This window comes from Camelina sativa, chromosome 9 (genome assembly GCF_000633955.1).
Source record: "Camelina sativa cultivar DH55 chromosome 9, Cs, whole genome shotgun sequence".
NCBI lineage: Eukaryota > Viridiplantae > Streptophyta > Magnoliopsida > Brassicales > Brassicaceae > Camelina > Camelina sativa.
In genome coordinates, this window is record NC_025693.1 from 15933528 (window position 1) to 15958052 (window position 24525).

Here is a 24525-nt window from a genome sequence, read left to right on the forward strand (position 1 = left end):
GGGGTTTAAGCCCCTCATGAGTTTTCTATTAATTAGGATTATATATATTCTTTTGTACAGTATATATTTTTTTAAATATCCCCAAAATTTTGGGGACGCATCTTTATCAACCAGTTAGAAATTCCTTTTGAATCTAGTGAATTATTTTTTTGGATTTTCAACTCACAGTTTTAGTTTCTTGTTCAGAAATTAACGATCTTTTTTTTGCCAAGAAGTTACAATCTGTTTCAAGAAGCTTTTCTACTTCAACTTTTACAGCCAAGGATCGTGTTTGAATAAATCTATCCGAGAAATACTGATTTCGAATGTTGTTGCAAATGAGATTCAGTAACATTTTAATTACATCAATTAAAAATTTGGAGTTTCAATCATATTCGAAGATTTACTAAATGCGTACATATTCTACTTAAAATTTGGAGTGCAAATGAGATATTTTCAGTCAATGTTATATGTGAGTATGTGACTGTACTATGATCATGATTCATGACCAAAACAATTGAACTGTTTTAATCAATCACTAGACAATAACCCGCGTTGGTAGCACGGAGAATTTTTATTTTATTTTGTTATTTGTTAATATTATGTTTATGTTGTATCATTTATTTACATGTTATATAATATAGTATTATATTGTGAATTTTGATTCATATTAAACTACTAATAGGTAGGCATGGAAACTACTACCGATACCCGTATTGGACCCGTTTTTCGGTTTGTATCCGTCCCGAAAAAAGGTATCCGCAGGTTTAGGGTCGAGTGAAGGGTATAATAATTATATTATCCATAAATAATGATCGAGTATTGGATATTAATTTAATTTTTGACCGTCTCGTTACCCGTCTCATTACCCGACTCATAAATACACGTTAATATTTTGTAGAATAATGTTACCAGCGTGAGGAAATATTTATGTAAATTTGGATTTGTTTGTTACAAAATAATAGTAGAAAATTTATTAATTCTATACATTTTATAAAATCATATATTTAATTTACTTAAGGTCATACTCTGATTTCGACCCGTAGTTGGTACTACTATTTTGGTTTGGTGCAATATCAAATTCGTTAATTATACATTCGGTAAAGCCAAAAAAATCCAACAAAACATGTATTGACCCGTGATTTGGTATTACAAATTGATGTGATCGTTTTTAGAGATTTTAATATACCAAATTTACAAATTGAAGTTATTGGTATAATATGTTGTATATTAATTTTATAGGTGAAAATTACAATTAATTTATGTATATTATCAATATTATACACTTAGTATTGTTTATATAGTGAATATTGTGTATAAACAATTAAGTTTTAGCCAATTAAATAGTTTGTTATTATTTCCTAAGATTTATGAAACAATAAATAGAGTTTTATTATTTTGTAAACAAATCTAAACTTTTCTTTTGTTAGTTATTAGAATAATTAAAATATAATAGCATTTTCGTAATATGTCACATCAGAACTGGTTAAATTTTTAACAACATAGCTTAAATAAGTATATAGATATATTTTAAAAATATAAACAATGTTGTATCCTAACTTTAATATATATTTGTTATTATTAAATGATTTAGATATGTAAATATTTAATCTTAGTTTTATAAATAAATTTAAGTTTTATAATTTTCTAAATAGTTTGTTATTGTTTTGTAAGATTTCTGAAACAATAAATAGAATCTGTTCAATTATTTTATTACATAATTTCGAAATAATTTTATTATTATTTTATTTAATAATTTTTGAAATTATTTTATTAATGGTTTTTTGTAATCTAATAAATTAATAATTACTATTTTTTGGATAATCATTTTCAGGTTACAACAAATTAATATTAATATTAAGATTCTGTTATTATATTTTGTATAAAAATACAGTGGCATTTTGTGTAATATTTACTTGGAGTAAGGTTATTTGTTTAAAGGGTTGCTTAGATAAGTATATAGATGTATTCAAGTATTATTTCTCTTTTTTTTTTTTTTTTTTTGGAAAAACTTTTCTATTAATATTAGTAATGATAATGGGCCTACCACTAATGGGCTCGGCCTTGGAACTAATTACAAAGGTCCAGCAGTTACAAAAAGGAGAAAACGGCGGTCGATGCCTTCGCCGGAAAAACGATCGGATCCTGCTGAATGACCTGAAACAGAAGCTTGAACAGGAACGCCGGTGGTTGCAGGATCCACGGCTTTGCGGCGGATACACCAAATCGAAACCCTTGACATCCGCAACCAAACTCTGTCTCAGGTTCTTCTCCGGTGTACTGCTTGACCCGCTACAGATCCTCCAACAAGTTCAAACCACCAATGACAGGCTCCGCGAAGACAGGTCCCGTGCCTAGCAACCCGCTCACTCAGATCTAACACGCCTCTTCCAGCTCCGGCAACCACCGCAACCTCCAGGTAGGTTTGCTTCAATCCGGTCTGGTGGACACAAAGTCATGGCGATTTACAGAGGATGATGGCTCAATCCATCTTCCATAAACCGGATCCCATGATAGCCCCTAAGGATGTCAAACATCTAGGTTAACCACCGCAACAATGCAACAATACCCTCCTGCCCTCCTCCGACTTCCGCCGCAACCGCAGCTTCTGGCGGATGGGTGAACCAAGGGAAAAGCTCCACCGCGACCAAACGCGGCTTGATCTAGAAGCTTCCCGACCATCCAAACCGAAGCCACAGTTGCATCAGAGGAAGACAAACCACGCCTCTGTTGCCGGAGATGCAAACCACCCACCACTGCCTTCCCCTTGTAGATTCAAGACCCACAATGAAGAACCGCCCAAACTTACCTGTCAAAGAAGCCAACCCCAACTGAGAAGTAACGCCTCGACTGGACGGAGAGAAGTCAAGATCCAGTGAGAGAAACACCAGATCTGACCACCGGAGTTCACCGAAGAGAAGCCGCGGCTCTCACTTCTCACCAAAGCCAACAAACCCTTCGGCGAGTCCCAACACACAAAGTCTTCCACCCAGATCTGCCAAATCCAGCCACGAACAAACGCTGCCGTCCTCAAGCAAGTCCGTCGAGGCTTCACTAGCAGACACCTCCCAAAGAAGACTCCGCTTCACGCGCCTAGACATCGCCGGAAACCACCAACAAGAGAACCAAATCAGAGACGAAGGACCACCTCACAGAGGGTGACGATGACAGTAGAAGCAGCTAAGAAAAGAGGGGAACAAAAGCCCTCTCCGGTGCCGGGAGGGCAACCGGAGAAGTGACGGCTCAAAACTAGGTTTAAGTTTTTAGAGAGAAGGTGGAGATAAAAAAGGAGTCCTCTCTATTATTTCTCTTTAGTTCTTGAGTAATAATAGATAACCTTAAAAAAAACAAACTATAACTATTATTTTCAAAAGATGTGGTTGGTGTGGCGATTATCCCAAGATTTTATATATTGTCAAGTTGAAATTTTAAATGTGGAGGTGACAAGCGTTTTTGGCTCTTTGCGTAATATTTGGCCACATTTCTCAGTACATGGAAGTGGATCTTGAAAAAGGCCATTCTTCTTCTTATCCTCAAAGAATTAACATAGAGAGTGAGAGAGATGGAGAATAAAACTCAGGAGGAAGCTTCGACCATCAAAGTTTCATCCCTTACTTGCATAGATCTCGCCAACACTAATCTTCATCAATCAGCGGCTTCGCTTAAACAGGTCTGTCTAGATTTTTTTTTTTTTTTTAGGCTCAAAGTTAAAGATGATTACAATGACCCTTACATATGTCAAAAACTTTGACCCGTGGGTTATACTTATTGAAGGCATGTCTAGACTGTGGATTTTTCTATGTCACAAATCATGGTATAAGTGAGGAGTTAAGGGACGAGGCTTTCGAGCAGAGCAAGAAGTTCTTTGCTCTTCCTTTGGAGGAGAAGATGAAAGTCTTGAGGAACGAAAAACATCGAGGCTATTCACCTGTCCTTGATCAAATCTTAGATCCTGAGAATCAAGTCGATGGTTTGTATGGCCATCTTTTACTTGCTTGATCAAAAATTTGTTGTTGATGGTTATCTCAATCTTGACGTACCTAATGATGGTATTCAGGGGATTACAAAGAAAGTTTTTTCATTGGAATCGAGGATTTCAAAGATGATCCACATGGGGATACACCATTCTATAGCCCCAACCTATGGCCTGACTCTGGTTAGTTATTTTTTTCTCCATATATTCTAGTTAGCTTTTTTTAATTTTTTTTAATACACTTTTATTTTTTTGGCAGATGTTTTGCCAGGATGGCGATCGACCATGGAAAAATATCATCAAGAAGCATTGTAAGTCTGAAGTCTCATGTTTCATTTCTTAAAATAATTAGTGAAAATATTCCAGTTTGACACAAAATAACTTTTTAGGCAAGATTAAATTCTTGACTCTACTAGACAACATTAGTGAGTATGTTTTTTACTATATAAGACCGTACATTTTTTTTCTGTGAAAAGATTCAGAGAAAAATTTCCAAATTGTATACTTATGATGAGCCTTCCACATGGTCAGGAGGGTATGTAAGACTATTGCTAAATTATTGGCATTGGCGCTAGACTTGGAAGCGGATTATTTTGATAAACCGGAAATACTGGGAAATCCCATCGCAGTTATGCGATTAGTGCACTACGAAGGTGATGTATTTTCTTGATTATGCTTTGCATGTCCATGATCTGCTGATCCCAAGTAGTATAATTGTATTCCTTCTTTCTGCTATCTTTTAGGGGTGTCGGATCCCTCCAAAGGAATATTTGGATGCGGGGCACATTCTGATTTCGGAATGATGACTCTCTTAGGAACTGATAGTGTCATGGGGCTCCAGGTATTACACAATTTCGCTAGTCCTATAACTTAAGATGTGACCAGGTTTGGTAATGAGAAATTACTAATGTATGACCGCAGATATGCAAGGATAAGGAAGCGAAGCCTAGGAAGTGGGAATATGTACCATCTATTAAAGGGTATAGTGAGAATATAATTTAACGTTTTTGGATCCATGAAAAAATATTAAACATCAACTCTTATGATAAAATTCTGTTTTTATATATGTTTACCTCTTCAGAGCATATATTGTGAATCTTGGTGACTTGCTTGAGCGTTGGAGCAACGGCATTTTTAAGTAATATCGATTTGTTTAACCCTCTGCGTTGTGATTTTGGCAAGTTTTCTATATAGCTGACATTTTTCTCACATACATATATACAGATCAACATTGCATCGGGTACTTGGGAATGGTCAGGAAAGATATTCCGTAAGTCTCTTACTAATACCCATATTGTTGAACATGTTCACAAATGAGTTCGAGATACTATATAACACTGGACATCTTTTCAATGTGATCTTGTTATAGATTCCATTCTTTGTAGAACCGAGTCACGACTGTCTAGTAGAGTGCCTTCCTACCTGCCAATCCGAAAACAAGCCTCCTAAGTAAGGCTTTATATCTTTATTTTGTTACATTGGGACCTTGGACATGTATCAATGTCTCTTAAAGACGTTAACGATTGTGTTTAATGAACAGATATCCAGCTATCACATGTAAAGCATACCTCACCCAACGTTACCAGCAATCACATGTGGATTTGAGCATCTACAAACAGATTTAAGTGAAAGTCTTTGGGTTTCTTCTATTTTGGTTTAACGCCCCTCCCATTATAAACGCTTTGCTTCTCTTTTTTTTGTTAAAATTTTAATTAAAGGCTTGTTCACCTAGGTTTATACCCTTTTTATAAATGGGACCTATTTGATTTACAATTTTTTCTTTTCATTACAATTACAACCCTCATTAGAAAAACAACGTCTTTGTTGACAAAAAAAAACGTCTTTTAATTGAGAACACAACTGGTTCAATTCATGATTTGAGATATACCATCTAAAGTATAATGAAACCAAACACGTATGCTAAGAGAATTAATAAAACTAGTGTCTTCAGTACATAACCACAAAACAATATGTAATGACCTGATAGAAAAGTCCTAGTTGCACCCACTTCCTATATCATTAAGGTTTGGTGTAGTTATGTTTACGTTTGTACGTACGTGCAAATTGCATATATGTAGTACCAGAGAAATACAGCTATGGATAATTAAGTCAACGAGATATACACACGCATGTTGCAAAAACTAATTAAACTATATGTCAGTACGTACTGATAAATAAAAAATGTTAAACATCAATCATAGTATTAAAAAATAGCTCCATATGAGTCAGGAATCAAGATTTATAACCAAACTAGATGAGTATATCCACCATGTGTGGTGTCTATGTTCTTGCAAATATATACAGCAGGTCTTTAGGCAATCGATTGCTGCTCGGTATTGGGGATTTACATTTGGACCAAGTTGGTGTTGTGGGCTTTGGGCTTTTTTCCACCCATCGGTTTCTATTGGTTACTCTCGGTTTTGTTCTGAGTCCTTTACTCTGATTACTCGTCCGTGGTTTGGGCGGGTAGCCTTATGTGTCTTAACCACACAATTTTGATTTTTAATTAATGAATATTATTAGTTGGACATGTCAAGACCTAGGTAATAAGGCAACCATTGGTAATCTGTGGGATTTATGGCATAAACATTGACCTGATTTTTTTATTTTTGATGGAAACAAAATAACCTCGTATTGTTTTGGAAAAATATGTAGGGCATTTTGGCTACAAAAATTTAACTACAGTTGACCCTATTGGTTCTAGTGGAAGTTTGGCACTTTTTAACAATCAAGAGGATTTTAATATCTCTATTTTATTTGAGTCTAATCGGTTAATTGATATTGAAGCGGTTTATAAAGGACGGGTCATCTATTTAACGTTCGTTTATGGTGACCCAGTACCCAAGAACCGTGACATGGTATGGGAGCGGTTATTGCGTATTGGTGTGTCTCGGTCATCACCATGGTTTGCTGTAGGTGATTTCAATGAGCTAACGGGTAATCATGAGAAAAGAGGAGGCAAGCTTCGTCATGCCTATTCGTTCTTCCTTTTAATGGGATGATTCAAGATTGTGGTTTTTTGGAATTTTCCTATCTAGGAGATTGTTTATCTTGGCGAGATTGGCGGGACAAAAAACCTATTCAGTGTTGGTTGGATAGAGCCCTTAGTAATGAAGATTGGCATGAATTGTACGCAGATACGGTTCTAGAATATTTACCTATGATTGCCTCTGATCACAAGCCCATTGTGATTAATATAGGGGAAAAAAGGCCGCGGGGAAAGCGACGTTTTATGTTTGATCGCCGGTGGATTGGGAAGGATGGATTGATGGAGGCGATCGCGGCGGGTTGGGATGGGGGACATCCTCAGAGCTCACCCACTTTTTTAGACAAAATTGTTAATTGTCGACGGGCTATTTCTCGGTGGCGTAAGGAGCAAGTTCCTTTTGGTAGGGACACAATTGAGGCTTTAAAGAGCCAGCTGACCGTTGCTCAGGCCGATGATGCAACTCCACTTTCGGTAATCTCCAATTTAAATGCCCGATTGTGGGAAGCCTATAAGGATGAATAGGTATATTGGTATTTGAAGAGTCGTAATAAATGGATGCAGATGGGGGATCAGAATTCTAAGTATTTTTCATGCCCTGACTAAGCAGAGACGAGCCCGCAATCGGATTACAGGTCTTTTTGATAAGAACGAGGTTTGGTCTACGGAGGATGTTGATATCTGCAATATTGCAGTGTCGTACTTTGCTGATTTGTTTACAACGTTGCATCCAACAAATTTTGATGAGGTCTTATGTGAGGTACGCCCAGTCATTACAAATGAGGCCAATGCACAGTTAACGGCCCCGGTTACAGAGTCAGAGGTTTGTGCGGCTCTATTTATGATGCATCCGGATAAGGTTCCGGGCCCGGACGGGATGACCGCTTTGTTTTACCAAAAAGCGTGGCAGGTTGTTAAAGGAGACCTAGTCTCGCTGGTTAATGGTTTTTTCGAGGAGGAAGTGTTTGACAGAGGTTTAAATACTATGGACATTTGTCTCATTCCGAAGGTGGCAAAGCTAACCCGGATGACGGAGCTGCGTCCAATTAGTTTGTGTAATGTAGGGTATAAAATTATTTCTAAGATCATGTGTCAACAGCTTAAGCAGTTTTTGCCAGGGCTTATTTCGGAAACACAATCGGCTTTCGTTACTGGCCGTCTCATTTTGGATAACATTCTGATTGCTCAGAAAATGTTCCACGGTTTACGGACTAATCCGTCTTGCAAAGGGAAGTTTAGGGCAATAAAAACAGATATGAGTAAGGCATATGACCGGGTGGAGTGGGAGTTTATTGAAAAATTACTTTACAAAATAGGTTTTGATGAAAGATGGATTGGATGGATTATGTTTTGTGTTAGCTCGGTTGAGTACAAAGTTCTTCTGAATGGTCAACCAAATGGTTTGATTATTCCGGCGGGTTGGGATGGGGGACATCCTCAGAGCTTACCCACTTTTTTAGACAAAATTATTAATTGTCGACGGGCTATTTCTCGGTGGCGTAAGGAGCAAGTTCCTTTTGGTAGGGACACAAGTGAGGCTTTAAAGAGCCAGCTGACTGTTGCTCAGGCCGATGATGCAACTCCACTTTTGGTAATCTCCAATTTAAATGCCCGATTGTGGGAAGCCTATAAGGATGAAGAGGTATATTGGTATTTGAAGAGTCGTAATAGATGGATGCAGATGGGGGATCAGAATTCTAAGTATTTTCATGCCCTGACTAAGCAGAGACGAGCCCGCAATCGGATTACAGGTCTTTTTGATAAGAACGAGGTTTGGTCTACGGAGGATGTTGATATCTGCAATATTGCAGTGTCGTACTTTGCTGATTTGTTTACAACGTTGCATCCAACAAATTTTGATGAGGTCTTATGTGAGGTACGCCCAGTCATTACAGATGAGGCCAATGCCCAGTTAACGGCCCCGGGTACAGAGTCAGAGGTTCGCGCGGCTCTATTTATGATGCATCCGGATAAGGCTTCGGGCCCGGACGGGATGACCGCTTTGTTTTACCAAAAAGCGTGGCAGGTTGTTAAAGGAGACCTAGTCTCGCTGGTTAATGGTTTTTTCGAGGAGGGAGTGTTTGACAGAGGGTGGCAAAGCCAACCCGGATGACGGAGCTGCGTCCAATTAGTTTGTGTAATGTGGGGTATAAAATTATTTCTAAGATCATGTGTCAACAGCTTAAGCAGTTTTTGCTAGGGCTTATTTCGAAAACACAATCGGCTTTCGTTACTGGCCGTCTCATTTCGGATAACATTCTGATTGCTCAGAAAATGTTCCACGGTTTACGGACTAATCCGTCTTGCAAAGGGAAGTTTATGGCAATAAAAACAGATATGAGTAAGGCATATGACCGGGTGGAGTGGGAGTTTATTGAAAATTTAATTTACAAAATGGGTTTTGATGAAAGATGGATTGGATGGATTATGTTTTGTGTTAGCTCGGTTGAGTACAAAGTTCTTTTGAATGGTCAACCAAATGGTTTGATTATTCCGGAAAGGGGTTTACGACAGGGGGATCCACTATCTCCTTATTTGTTTATATTATGCACGGAAGTTTTAATTGCAAATATTCGGAAAGCGGAGGAGGATAAATTAATTACAGGGATTAAGGTGGCAAATCAATGCCCGCCAATCACACATCTTTTATTTGCGGATGATAGTTTTTTCTTTTGTAAGGTCGCCAAAGAACAATGTGAGGTCATTTTGAGTATTTTACGAAAATATGAGGCTGCCTCGGGTCAGCAAATAAATTTTGCGAAATCTTCTATTCAGTTTGGTCATAAGGTTGCGGAAGATACAAAACTGGAGATCCAAGGGATTCTTGGCATAACAAATCGGGGAGGCATGGGATCGTACCTGGGGTTGCCTGAGAGTTTAGGAGGGTCTAAAACAAAGGTCTTTTCGTTTGTTCGGGAAAGACTGCAGGGACGTACGACTGGTTGGTCGGCAAAATTGCTTTCTAAAGGAGGAAAGGAGGTCATGATCAAATCTATCGCTACTGCGGTCCCGACGTTTGTGATGTCTTATTTTCGGCTACCGAAGACAATTACATCCAAACTCACCAGTACTGTGGCAAATTTTTGGTCGAGTACGGATGGTAGGACGGGTGGTATGCATTGGTTAGCTTGGGAGAAACTATGCTGTAGTAAACAACTGGGCGGCTTAGGATTTCGGAATGTCGATGATTTTAATTCAGCGTTGTTGGCTAAACAACTAAGGAGGCTAATTGAATATCCTAATTCGTTGTTTGCCAAGGTTTTTAAAGGTAGGTATTATAGGAATTTGGATCCCATGGAACCGATTCGTTCTTACTCTCCTTCTTACGGGTGGAGGAGTATAGTTTCAGCTCGATCTCTGGTACAAAAAGGACTTATTAAACGGGTTGGTTCGGGAGAGTCCATTTCAATATGGACTGACCCTTGGATACCAGCTTAATCCTCGAGACCAGCTCTCAGTAAGGGCTCGTTTAAGGACCCTTCTCTTAAAATTTCACAGTTAATGGATTGTCAGACAAATTCGTGGCGGATGGATGTGCTTTCGGAGCACTTTGATCCAGTTGATGTTGCGTTGATAGGAGCTTTACCTTTAGGTAGCTGCCAAAAGGATGATTCCCTTGGTTGGCATTTTACGAAAATTGGGAGGTATACGGTTAAATCTGGTTATCATGTGGCACGTATGACGACTTCCGGGCCTTTTAAGGCGCTTGGGGATGGACCAGAGATAACCTCCCTCCTAGCTAGTGTTTGGAAGGTTGGCTGCCCACCAAAACTCCACCACTTTATGTGGCAAGCTTTGTCTGGGTGTATTCCGGTTTCACGAAATTTGCGGTGGCGTGGTATCGCATGTGATTTGGGCTGTTCACGATGTGGTGCGGAGGAGGAAACAGTAATAATGTTATGTTCCTTTGTCCACCAGCGCGTCAGGTGTGGGCTTTATCTCAGGTACCGGTAGGATCACATTGTTTTCCGGTGGAGTCTGTTTATGCTAATATGGATCACTTCTTGGATCCCAAAAGCCCGGGATCCCATGTGTCAGCTTTCCCGTGGATTTTGTGGTATTTATGGAAGGCGCGTAATGCAAAGGTTTTTGAAAATATTACGGAGTGGCCGGAGGAGGTTGTTCGGATAGCTGAAGGTGAGGCTTTATCCTGGATCCAGGCTCAGGAGGAGGGTGAAGATGTGGTTTCAACTGTCCAGACAACGGTTGCGGACTCTTGTTTACGGGGGCCAAACGTTTCCCTTCCCATGTTCTTCTCAGGTTACCGTTGTTTCATTGATGGCTCTTGGAAGTCGGAAGATCGTTTTGCAGGAGCCGGGTGGTTTTGTACTCAGTCTCAGGACCCGAGGCCAAGCAGGGGAGCAACTAACTTTCGACGAAGTCTTTCCCCCTTATACGCTGAAGTGGAAGCTTTCATTTGGGCGATGCGTTGCATGATCGGACATGAGACTGCGCTGATTCGGTGAAGATGGTGTCTTCGCCACACGACTGGCCGGCGTTCTCGACGTACCTTGATGATATTAAGATGGATAGGGAGGAGTTCTCTTCCTTTTCCTTATCTTTTATTCCCATAAATGCAAATGCAAAAGCGGATCTTTTGGCACGCTATGCACGCACATTTCTGCACAATGTTTTGTATGTAAACAATTTTCCTTCGCATTGGCTCCTCTGAACTAATCTTTTGTTGAAAAAAAAAAAATTAATTTGTTTTGTAACTGTTGGTGTGTCTAATTCAACATTAATGAATGACCAAAACTTAATTTAGTAAACCTCTTAAAAACAATTTCTATCGTTGGATCTATTTAATCTTAAATATCATGGTTGTTATTAAATTCTATTTGCTTGTACTTACATATTTTTAATGATTTCAGGTTTTGGTAAAAGCTTTTTCGAAATTCAAATAGTCTATTTCACTTCTAAATATTAGTTTTTGTCTTTTTGATTATTAAACCATTATAAATTGTTGAGACTTATTGTCGTTTGTTCCTATTATAAGTCATTTTTACTCATAAATATGAAATATGAAGGGATACACATCATCTCGTAACTAATTATAAAATATAATGTCAGTAATTTTACTAATAAAGTTGTATATTAAATAAATATTCTCTTAATGGAAAATTAAATAGCAAAATAGTGGATTTTAAAGAGGCATATCCTTTTGACAAAAAAAAAAAAAAAGGCATATCCATTTTTTGAGTAATTTATGTTCATTTAAAAGACAACTATCATGATAGTATATTAAAGACAACTATTGTAATGACGTAGAATCGCTATATATACCGATAACGTGTTAGTATATTAAATACACTTACATAATGCAAGTTGTATCAAAATATTTACTCATATAGCATTCTACTACGTTTGTTAATAGAATAAAACATGTTAATAGCACAAACAATGTTATATATCAGTGGATTAGAATGGAGTCAGTATATTTACAGGATGGAAGTGGATGTTGAGGTTCTGGACATTAGTGAAGACAATTAAAGACTCAGTATCATGTTTGGCAAAAGAGAGTCAAAAGAACTAAGTCACCTTGGTCCAGTGGTAAAGGGAGAAAAGTTCCGTCAAAATTTAACATGGTTTCTTCCGGCCTAGAAACCTTTAGGATCACTCCTGATTTATCAAAAAAAAAAGTCAAAAGAAGAAAGCCACTCGTTAGAATGTTATTTGACCTCTCTGATCATCGATGCAGATAATTAACGAGGATCCTATAAGATAGGAGGCTGAATGAATATTATTAGATGGAGAGATTACATTATATAGGAGGAATACAATAGAGATTAGGGATCTATCATTTACACTTATATCCTTTACATATATACATTCTACACGCCCCCTCAAGATGAAGGGGCTGAAGTCACTCCAATCTTGTCAAACAACTCAGTGAATCTGTTCTTCGGTAGAGGCTTTGTGAGTGCATCCGCTAGCTGATCTTTGGTGGAGACATGTGCAACACGCAAGTCACCCGATTGAACCTGCTCACGAATGAAATGGTAGTCCAAGGCGATATGTTTCATTCGGGAATGGAAGACAGGGTTAGCACACAGGTAAGTGGCGCCTACATTATCGCAATAGACTACCGGAGAAGTAGGAAGCTGGACACCAAGTTCGGAAAGGAGCGAGGTAAGCCAACGGATTTCAGCTGATGTATTCGTCACCGCTCTGTATTCAGCTTCGATGGAGGAGCGAGTGACACCCTTCTGATTCTTAGAAGACCAAGCAACAGGAGCAGAACCAAGATAAATAAGATAGGCGTTGGTTGACACCATATCGTCAGTGTCACCCGCCCAGTCCGCATAGGAATATGCATGAAGAGCAAGAGGAGCATTTGGCCAAAGATAGATACCATGAGAGATGGTTCCAGCAAGATAACAGAGAATCCGCTTTGCAGCCTGCCAATGCATATCAGTCGGCTGATGCATGAATTGAGACTATTTGTTAACCGCATATGCTATATCCGGACGAGTAAAAGACAGATATTGAAGACTTCCTAACACCATTCGATACTTGCTGGGATCATCGAGCAGAGTACCGGAACAGAGAGATAGCTTTGGTTTAGGTGCCATTGGAGTGGAGACTGGTTTTGCGTCTAGCATGTTAGTCTTCATGAGAAGATCAAGAATATACCGATTTTGCATAAGATGTAACCCTTGTGGTGTCCTAGTAGCCTCAACACCCAAGAAGTAGCGAAGTTCAGTCGGTTCCTTAAGCGAGAACCTAGAGAAGAGATCATCAATGAAGCCGGTGATAAGAGAACTGGAGCTTCCCGTCACGTTGATGTCATTGACGTAAACAAGAGTGTAAACAACGTCGTCACCATTAAGGTAGGCAAAGACTGAAGTATCAGCGAGAGAGTTTCTGAACCCCATTTGGAGTAAGTATGTCTTCAATTCCCGATACCAAGCACGAGGAGCTTGCTTGAGACCATACAAGGCCTTGTTTAGCCGGAAAACATGATTAGGACGATCTTTGTCGACAAAACCCGGAGGTTGAGAGACATAGATTTCATCGGTGAGAGTCCCATGTAAGAAAGCATTATTTACATCGAGTTGCTTTATCGGCCAAGCATGATTAACGGCAAGTTGGAGTACCAAGCGGATAGTGTTGGACTTAACCACTGGACTGTAGGTTTCATCATAGTCCAGACCATTCTCTTGATTAAACCGCGTGCGACCAAACGAGCCTTATACCTATCAACCATTTGGCAAATACTTTAGTGTATAAATCCATTTAGTAGGTATAACATTCTGACCAGGATGTAAAGGAACCAAATCGAATGTGTGCATCTGTGTTTGAGCACCCATTTCATCACCCATTGCATTCCGCCATTTCTTATCACGCACTGCTTGGGTCACCGTTGTTGGAATGGTTATCTTGGTGGTGATGGCAGAAAGACTAAAATTCATCTTTGGTTTTGTAATGTTGTTCTTACGCCGAGTTTGCATTGGATGTGTGTTCACCGGTAGATTCATAGCAGGCGGTGGAGCCGCTGGAGCTGGTACGATAGACGGGACCGGCGAAGGAGAAGGAGAGACCGACAATGGAGACAATTGCGGAGAGGAGTGGAAAGTTGTTTTTGTCGTTGGACTGGGCTAAGATACATAATTTGTTGATGGGCCTGGTGACAATTCTCGGTCCAGCAACGAATTATCCTCGGTATGATTGGTCCGTGATGGTGAAATTGACGGAGATGCAGCGGAGGGTTGTGGTGAAGGAGAAGGAGGAACTGGTGCCGTAAGAGAAGGAAGCTGAGCTGTAGCGAGTGGTGGCGTTGGAATGTTTATGACAGAAGGGAGAGAAGGTTGTACATCCTCCGGTGAAGACTTGGTAGTGGTATTAGGTGGTGAAGCAAATGGGAAGCTGGATTCCACAAACTGAACATGGCGCGATGCGTAAACATGACCCGTCGCAACATCGAGACACAAATAGGCACTTTGAGTCAAGGAATAACCCATGAACACACATAGTACCAAACTATCTTGTAGCTTGTGTGCCGTATACGGTCGGAGCCATGGGAAACATAGATTCCCAAAGACACGAAGCTTCAAATAATTGGATTCTTGTTGAAACAACTTGACATAGGGAGAGACATTGTTTAACACCGAAGTTGGCATCCTATTAATGAGATAAACGGCAGTCGCAAATGCATATGGCCAGTAGTGTTTAGGAACCAAGGCTTGGTGTAACAGGGTGAGACCTGTCTCAACGATATGATGATGCTTGCGTTCAGAGATGCCATTGTGTTCTGGTGTATGTGGTGGTGTTGTGAGATGCGAGATGCCATTGGTTGCCAAGAATGGCCTCAAAGCAAGGAATTCTCCCCCATTATCCGAATATAGTGTTTCAATCTTCTCCTTGAAGCGTGTCTCGACAAGAGCCTTGAAAGCAATAAAGGTGTCCTTCACTTGTGATTTTTGCTTCAACGGATACAACCATGTGTATCTAGTATAGTGATCCACAACGACCAAATAATATTTAAAGTTTTCATTAGAGAGTAAAGGAGACATCCAGACATCAGAATAAAGAATTTGTAATAGTTTTGTGGAGGAAATGGTGTTTGTATTGAAAGGAAGCTTATGGCTTTTATTGATAAGACAATGAGAACATGGATAATGTTTATGGGAGATTCCGAACATGGTAAAAAAAACTTTGAAATAATATTGTGTAAAATCGGAGGTGAGGGGTGGCTAAGTCTGGAATGCCAAGATGAAAGTGATGCTTTTGAGGTGGTGGTTGTGAAAAGGGAGATGGGATTGTTGGTCATTGGGCTGGCCACTCGTAGAGCTCATTCTTAGTTCTCCCTTGAAGCAACCGGACCCCCGTTTTGAGATCCTTCACCTGAAAATAAGCCAGAAAAAATTCCATAGAAACCCAATTAGCATTGCACAAACGGTATACTGAAATAAGATTCTTGGCAATATTCGGAACATATAGAACATCGTTCATAGTAAGAGGTTTAGAGGGTGTAGGGAGAAGGGTTGAACCCATATGGGAGATAGGGAGACCAGTGCCTTCGGCAATGGTGACCTCTTCACCACCATTGTATGGTTGTTGAAGAGAAAGATTGCTCAAGTCGGTGGTGAGATGGTGGGTGGCTCCCGAGTCGAGAATCCAAGGAGTAGCAGTAGCCATGTTCGCGCGAGGATGCCATGGAACAGAGAACGGTGTGGTGTTGGTGATTTGACCACCGGCGACCTGGAAGTGAGAACAACGGCGTGCACTATGGCCATAGACGCCACAAATCTGACATCGGCCTTGATAGCCACGCAGACCTGAGTTGTGTTGGCGGAGTTGAAATTGTTGTGAAGTTTTTTGTTGACGATGGTTGTAGCGAGATTGTCCACGAGACTGCGGACCATGGACATTCACTGCATTCACGGTGATCGGTAGAGATGGTGAAGACATTGTGATGCTCTTGAGCTTAACTTCATGGTGAAGTAACTTTTCGTAAACTTCAGCCAGAGTGGGAGACCGATCACGTCCTTCAAGCTTATCGACAACACGACTGTACTCATCAGGAAGACCACCAAGGATTTTCTCAATCTGATCCTCGTGCTCCATGGGATTACCAAGATGAGCCAGCTGATCGAACCGAGTGTTAAGGCCTTGAAAATATGTTTCAATAGACTTGTCACCTTTAGTCCAGATCTTGATCTGTTGTCGTACTTGTTGAACATGGGCACGACTTGGAGCGGCATAGATCGAAGTTAGCTTACTCCAGATTTCAGCAGAGGTAGTCGTGGTGGATAGCAAGGGTTAGACAGACAAGGAGATAGAACTCAAAAAAGAGCACTGTAAATCAGGCGATCTTGTCGCTTCCAAATCTTATAGTCCGGATTTTCAGAGGTAACACCATCAGCAGTGACAGTAAGAAGAGGGACAACAACGATACTATCAACGTAGCCGATGAGATCGTAGCCATCGAGCAGCGCACGTACTTGACGACTCCACATCAAGAAGTTAGTGCTGGTGAGCTTAGTCATGTTCATCATGTTGACGGAAAGGATATTTTTGGACGCGGACACAGCAATGGTCTCACAGGAGGAGGTTGACATGGTGAGCAGCGTGAAAAATAAATTTTTTTTTAGAGTTTTTAGGTTAAGAGAGATCGAGGCTCTACTACCATATAAGATAGGAGGCTGAATGAATATTATTAGATGGAGATATTACATTATATAAGAGGAATACAATAGAGATTAGGAATCTATCATTTACACTTATATTTTTTACATATATACATTCTACAGATCCTTGTCCAGAAAGAAAAAAAATAGAAAACTAGTCCAAGGATCCCATTATGGTGTATATAACAATTAACAAATGGGATAGAGCGGTAACAACATGAGGTAGTTCGTACGTTAATAACATCTCCCTTTAGATTTTATGTATAAAAATTAAAAACATTTTAAAAATGTATAATAGGAAATTTAAAACGTGAAGTGTGACAAGCGGCTGTGGATCATACATTTAATTATGCAAGTAGACATCATCAGGGAATAGGATAGTAATACATATATGGTAGTAGGGAAAAAAAAAAAAAGCATTTCTCTTTCGATCGGTCTTTCCTATCCAAAGTAAGACAGAGAGTAATAGAGAGATGGAGAATAAAAATGAGGAAGAGCTCTCGATCATCAAAGTTTCTTCTCTTTGTTGCATAGATCTCGACAACTCTGACCTTCATCAATCAGCTGCTTTGCTCAAGAAGGTATGTTTCTATTTATATCGTTCTTAAAAAATAATTAGGTATGAAAACATTAATGTAGCTTCTATGAAGGAAAACACTGATTCGGTCACGAGTTATTCTTGTTCCAGGCATGTCTAGATTGTGGATTTTTCTACGTTGTAAATCACGGTATAAGTGAGGAGTTAAAGGAAGAGGCTTTCGAGCAGAGCAAAAAGTTCTTCGCACTTCCTTTCGAAGAGAAAATGAAAGTATTGAGAAATGAAAAGTATCGAGGCTATGCACCATTCCATGATTCTCTCTTAGACCCTAAAAATCAAGTTCGAGGTTTGTCTTATCAGCTTTCTCATGCATATTATTAGTCTAGACTTGTTGATATATCTCAACTCTTGGTGTAACTTTTATCGGTTTTAGGTGATGACAAAGAGGGTTTTACCATTGGAATGGAAGGTCCCAAAGATGGTCTGCATTGGGATAAGCCATTCTATGGCCCCAACAATTGGCCTAACCTTGGTTAGTTTTTGAATAACCAGAGTTTGTTAATTTAATGCTTTCTTCTTTGGAAAAACTTTCTGATACTTTTTGGTAGATGTTTTGCCCGGATGGCGAGAGACCATGGAGAAATATTATCAAGAAGCATTGTAAGTATCATGTTCTGTTTGTTTTCTATAGATTTTTTAAATAGAGAAATTAGGTGGGAAAATTTGTTAATACCCAATGGGGTTAATTGAATAATTTTAAGAAATTTAGATGAGCTGGAAACCAGGTGGAAAGTTTGATTTTAAAACAAGAGACCTAAACACAACTAGACTCTTTTTCTTTTCTTTTTCCAACGAATGTGACATCTCGATCTCGTCCACGTATAAACAAAGAATAATCCATGCATGTATATATAATTTTATAAGTGACTTCAGTTACTCTTGGTCAAATCTTAACTAGATTATAAGAAACTTGTCATGTGGGCGATATCGTTAGTTTACCACCTTAAGTTGTCACTGATCTCTTTTAAGTCTAATGTTGTTTTTGGGTCGCCTTGTCTAGTTGTCTTTAATCAAGTAAACATGTGAATTCAGTAATAACTGCATAATTCCTCCTTGTAAATATGCGTATTAGGGGGGCTATACACGTTGTGTGTGCAAGGTTAAAACCATAGTCATGAAAATAATTAAAAAATATATAACATTAAGCCAATTTTTTAAATAAGATTCTGAATGATCAGGAGGGTTTGTAAGTCTATAGCGAAAATAATGGCTTTGGCGCTCGACTTGGATGCGGATTACTTTGATACACCTGAGATGCTGGGCAATCCAATTGCTGATATGGTCTTGTTTCATTATGAAGGTGATGTGTTTACTTAATGGCATTAGCTTTTGAATGTCAATTATGATATACTGATCATCCTCAATAATTTTCTTAAATCTTTTGTTACTTTTTTTAGGCATGTCTGATCCCTCGAAAGGAATATATGCATGTGGAGCACATTCTGATTTCGGAATGATGTCTCTCTTAGCAACTGATGGTGTAATGGGACTTCAGGTATTTCACTGTTTTTGTTATTGTCCCATATAACGTTTTGATACTACCGGGTTAATTAGTTATGGAACTTGGTAATATCTACATGTAGATATGCAAAGATAAAGACGCGAAGTCGCAAAAGTGGGAATATATACCGTCGATTAAAGGGTATAATGATGAGATATTTGGTGTTTTTGTGTTGATGAAACTTTTTAAGTACTACATACACTAATTACTCCCATAACATATTTTCTGTTTAGTACGTTATATTTTTCTGTTCTGATAATCTGATAGAGTTATATGGTTTGTTTTGATCGTCTACAGAGCCTATATTGTGAATCTTGGTGATCTGCTTGAGCGTTGGAGTAACGGCTATTTCAAGTATATATGAGTTTTTGTTTCTTTGAGCTTAATTTAATTCCTAAGGCGTCCGCTATTTTCTTAGGCATGTTTTTTTATACCATATAGATCTACATTGCATCGGGTACTTGGAAATGGGCAAGATCGATACTCTGTAAGTCTCTTAGTAAAGTGGAAATTTTGTCAAGCACATGCGAAATGCCATTGATATCATTTCTCATAAATCTAGTTTCATAGAACATGGTCGCAAGTGAATTCGGAAAATTACATAACATATTTATTTAGCTAAAGTTTTCTTTTGACAGATTCCATTCTTCTTGAAACCGAGCCACGACTGTATAATAGAGTGTCTTCCTACCTGCCAGTCCGAATACAACAATCCCAAGTAAGTCTTGAACATCTTCCACCTCGTTCCATTAAGACCTCCGACCATTTTCTTAAAAATATTTATGGTTTTATTTAATGAACAGATTTCCAGCGATCAAATGTTCAACGTACATCTCCCAACGTTACAAAGCAGCACATGCGCACCTAAAAAAAGCCTAGGTGAAGTTTTTGGTCCATGCGGACTACCAGCCCCGGAAGTCCCACTTTATATGTAAATGCTTTGGTTTTTCGAGTTGGGTTCGTTGTCGAAAGTCTTTTGTGTTTGTTTTTTTCACCAAGGTTTATATCTATTTATTGGGGACCTATTGAATTTATAAATCACTTTGTTACCATGAATAAAAAATCACACTCACGCTTATATTCTTGCTTTCTAGCTAATTTGGTTCATGTTTTACTCGGCCTACTGTTTTATTTCAGAGTCTGTGACCCCGACGTAACAATAATGAGTAAATTATTACTACTAAAACCCACAAAATAGCCCGGTTTTAAGGTTTCACCTAAACCAAATCGACAATTTAAATCAACCCGATCGAACCACAAAATGGTGCTGTCGACCAACACCCTCTTTGATGTTGATTGACACCCACTCCCAAAACTGTCACTTCAGTTCGCTATGATACCAAATTGAAAGGATCCGACCCGTTTCAAATCAAATAAGTTATCTCATACTCACTAACCCCCTAACCACATTCAAATCAAACATCAGCAAACATATGAATTAAATAACCAAGAATTAACAAATAATCAATTAACAAGTATTAATTCCATAACAACTAAACCAATAGAACATTCCAACATAAACCAAAGAACTAACAATCCTAGACAACGTGATAAAGACTCAACTCTAGCAACCTACAGAAGTCAAACAACAATCAATTGAGCCTCTAGAACATCCTTTTCTTCATTGGCTTGATTTCACGATCACACTTTGCATTTACCTGCACAACAAACACAAATTGAGATGCATGAGTATTGTCATGAACACTCAGTAAGAAATACACGATTAATAAACAAATAATATCTATCTAAGAGAAAAAAAAAAGCTCTAGAAATGAAAGTCAACTTATGAAAATTAATTAAACTGTTGTACTTACCAATAGATTAAAAAAAAGTTAGATGGAAGACATTGAATATAGCATTAGAAAAAGACTTGATCGACTCAAGATCTTCTACCAAATTAATAGAAAAAGACTCAACACTTGTTCACACCAAAAGCTATTATTAAAACACTTATTATATTGGTAGTATTATTGATGAGCACTCAATAGTATATATATATGAATTTTGATAATTTGTCCTCTTGATATTTTAAATTATGGAGCAAACATATTATATGAATTTATGGTAGTAGAATCTTGGAAAAGGCCATTTCTCCTTCTTATCCGATCCTGAAAGAGTCAACACATGAGAAATGAGAAAGATGGTGAACAAAACTCACGAAGAAGCTTCCATCATCAACGTTTCATCCCTTACTTGCATAGATCTCGCCAACCCTAACTTTCATCAATCAGCTGCTTCGCTTAAGCAGGCTTGTCTCTTCTTCTTTTCGTTTTCCCTCATGATAACTACGGTGTGACCTTTATAATTACTTATGTGTGGCTCGTTGTGAGTTATTCTTGTTCCAGGCATGTCTAGATTGTGGATTTTTCTATGTCACAAATCATGGTATAAGTGAGGAGTTGAGGGAGAATGCTTTCGCGCAAAGCAAGAAGTTCTTTGCTCTTCCTTTGGAGGAGAAGGTGAAAGTCTTGAGAAATGAAAAACATCAAGGCTATTCACCCGTCCTTAGTCAAATCGCCGAGAACCAAATCCACGGTTCGTGTGACCAGCTTTCACTTTCTTGATCAAAAACCTGTCACTTAATTGGTTGATCAAAAATATGTTTGTTAATATTTATCAATCTTGTGGTAACCTCATGGATTTTAGGGGATTACAAAGAAAGTTTTTTCATTGGAATCAAAGGCTCCATAGATGGTCTGCATTCGCATATACCATTTTGTCGCCCCAATATTTGGCCTAACTCTGGTTAGTGAACACTTTTTGTAAATTTAATGTTTTTTTCTTTGAATAAACTTTGATGTGTCTTGCAGATGTTTTGCCAGGATGGCGGGCTACCATGGAGAAGTATCATCAAGAAGCATTGTAAGTTTTTGTTTTCGTCTTCTAAATTATTGTTTCATGTTTGCTTCCTTACATAAATAACAAATAACTTTGAGGGTAGATTCAGTTTGACTGCAATACAGCCGTCCGTAATAAATATATGGATACTTTTTTGAAAATTAATGGACAATTAAGTTTTTCAAACCGTATACCTATGATGAAACCTTATGCATTTTCAGGAGGGTTTGTAAGGTTATTGCTAGAGTATTGGCATTGGCTCTCAACGTCGAAGAAGATTACTTTGATAAACCGGAAATGTTGGGAAATCCGCTTGCATTTATGCGTTTGATTCACTATGAAGGTGATGTATTGTGTTCATTACATTAAGCTTTATGCCAATTCTATATGTATACTCATCGCAAGTAATTCTCTTCCTTCTTCTATTACCTTTTAGGGGTGTCTGATCCCTCTAAAGGAATATATGGATGCGGGCCACATTCTGATTTCGGAATGATGACTCTCTTAGCAACCGATAATGTAATGGGCCTCCAGGTATTACACGAGTTTCACTAGTTATATAACTTTTGATATGACCAGGTTTTGGTTATAGAAATTGCTAATTTCTCATGGCAGATATGCAAGGATAAAGAAATGCAGCCTAGAAAGTGGGAATATGTACCACCGATTAAAGAGTAATATCAAAGAATTTTGTATTTTTGGATCCATGCTCTGTCTTTTTTTTTGTTTCCTATACTAACTCCCATAACAAATTTTGATTTTATATGGTTTGTTTTCCTCTACAGCGCATATATCGTGAATATTGGTGACTTGCTGGAGCGTTGGAGCAACGGCATTTTTAAGTAAATACTTGTTGTTTGGGCTAACTTTCTGATCCTTAATATGTTCCCTAGCTGACATTTATTTAGTAGTATTAAATGATATAATATGTTTGGTTTTATGGACTTGCAGTTAAAACTTTATCTAGATTCTTAGAAGCTGCATATGTTTTGATTAAAGAATAGAGGAAGGAAATGTTGATGTTTTTTTTTTTGGTTTTATGGGCTTGCAGTTAATTAGATTCAAACTATAGTTAATTAGATGCAAACAATAAAATACAGGTGTCAGATAAATAGTAAACCAAATATTATTTCCTTAGCAAAAGTTAGAAAAAAACCTTCTCATATTATATAAGAAGTATATCGATTAGCCCCTTGGCATATGATGTGACATAATCATATCTAACTTTAGAAAAATAAAATGTATATTTTAGATAGTCAACGTAGTATACAGGGTGACAAAACCAAATGGTCTTCAGAATCATCGGGTTCACCAAATTAAAGAATTAGCATAGTCAATTTCGTACTGCTAATCATATGATAATGTACAGCATGGAATACCTATGAGGAAAAGAACCACATGAACAGAGGGTTAAAGCGTTAGAATTTGTTGTGGTTTGTGTTAGTTGGTCCAAAATCAGTTTGATTGAGTGTTTCCACCATAACGTAGAATAAAATCAGTTGAATCAGAGACCAGTTGGATTAGGAAATTGCAAGGATGTTTTATACATGAGGATTGCCATTTAATCTTGCAAGAAATCCGCATTATCACAGGTCCTACCAGTTTGCTGCTGCCAACAACATTGATGGTTATGTACCTCCTGGTTATAATAAGTTGAGGACAACTTTGCTACAGAAAGAGAGAACTCATGTTGAAAAATTATTAGGGATACGGGTACTGCAGGGGTATATTAGTTTTATAGTATATAAAATATAAAAATATCCATAGATCACTCCAAACATCTGACACAATCGTCACTCCAGCAGGGATATGTTCTTGTAGGATCACTCCAACCATCTGACACAATCGTCAACCTTTTTTCTTTCCATGTTAGCTTTAGTGATTCTAATAACTTCTCAACATGAGTTCTCTCTTTCTGTAGCAAAGTTGTCCTCAACTTATTATAACCAGGAAGTACATAACCATCAATGTTGTTGGCAGCAGCAAACTGGTAGGACCTGTGATAATGCGGATTTCTTGCAAGATTAAATGGCAATCCTCCTGTGCAAAACATCCTTGCAATTTCCTGATCCAACTGGTCTTTGATTTCAATACCAAATGCTTTCTCCACAGGGAAGATGATAGACTTTCTTCTTTTAGAGCTAAAACTTGTTTCACAAGGTAAAGGAATCTCTCTAGCTCCACTCGCTTTTCTTCTTCTCAAAATCACCTTCCAACCCTTGCATCTTTTGTCTATCACTCTTAGCTACTGTCTGACAAGAAGTTATACCAGCGTTTTTTAATCCAAGCAGATGTGCTCTCACTCTCGAATAAGATCCCATCTTGATTTCATTACATATCTTAGACTTACACTTCCAAGTTTCTCCAGTTGTTCCTTGGTTCTGAATTTTAGTCACCCCATAATGGAGCTTCACCGTTCGATTAGATCCACTACCAATATCGACATTATCACTGTTTCTTGAGTAGGCATATATCAATAATCAACCTACATATAAATATTGTGAAAACCAAGTTGATAAA

At 38.3% G+C, this 24525-nt stretch overlaps 4 protein-coding genes across 5 annotated transcripts; 3 read left to right on the forward strand and 1 right to left on the reverse strand.

Annotated features, from left to right (window-relative positions):
* Positions 3433 to 5725, forward strand: LOC104711102 (2-oxoglutarate-Fe(II) type oxidoreductase). Its single transcript, XM_010427776.2, has 11 exons — positions 3433 to 3649; positions 3754 to 3949; positions 4037 to 4135; positions 4212 to 4263; positions 4484 to 4605; positions 4696 to 4793; positions 4874 to 4932; positions 5034 to 5090; positions 5177 to 5222; positions 5322 to 5401; positions 5493 to 5725. Exons 1-11 carry the CDS (start codon positions 3542 to 3544, stop codon positions 5575 to 5577), a joined length of 1002 nt encoding a protein of 333 aa, XP_010426078.1. The 5' UTR covers positions 3433 to 3541; the 3' UTR covers positions 5578 to 5725.
* On the reverse strand, positions 15705 to 16505 carry LOC104715332. Its single transcript, XM_010432746.1, has one exon. It carries the CDS (start codon positions 16503 to 16505, stop codon positions 15705 to 15707), a length of 801 nt encoding a protein of 266 aa, XP_010431048.1.
* On the forward strand, positions 17478 to 20245 carry LOC104711104 (2-oxoglutarate-Fe(II) type oxidoreductase). The gene is made up of 11 exons (XM_010427779.1): positions 17478 to 17649; positions 17757 to 17952; positions 18040 to 18138; positions 18215 to 18266; positions 18845 to 18966; positions 19064 to 19161; positions 19250 to 19308; positions 19465 to 19521; positions 19609 to 19654; positions 19806 to 19885; positions 19971 to 20245. Exons 1-11 carry the CDS (start codon positions 17542 to 17544, stop codon positions 20044 to 20046), a joined length of 993 nt encoding a protein of 330 aa, XP_010426081.1. The 5' UTR covers positions 17478 to 17541; the 3' UTR covers positions 20047 to 20245.
* Positions 21215 to 23035, forward strand: LOC104711103 (2-oxoglutarate-Fe(II) type oxidoreductase-like). Of its 2 annotated transcripts, none has more exons than XM_010427777.2 (8): positions 21215 to 21415; positions 21513 to 21702; positions 21814 to 21912; positions 21978 to 22029; positions 22227 to 22348; positions 22442 to 22539; positions 22621 to 22679; positions 22791 to 23035. In XM_010427777.2, exons 1-8 carry the CDS (start codon positions 21299 to 21301, stop codon positions 22849 to 22851), a joined length of 798 nt encoding a protein of 265 aa, XP_010426079.1. In that variant the 5' UTR covers positions 21215 to 21298; the 3' UTR covers positions 22852 to 23035. The 2 variants fall into 2 exon arrangements, with proteins under 2 accessions (XP_010426079.1, XP_010426080.1); XM_010427778.2 differs by having other exon boundaries at positions 21990 to 22029.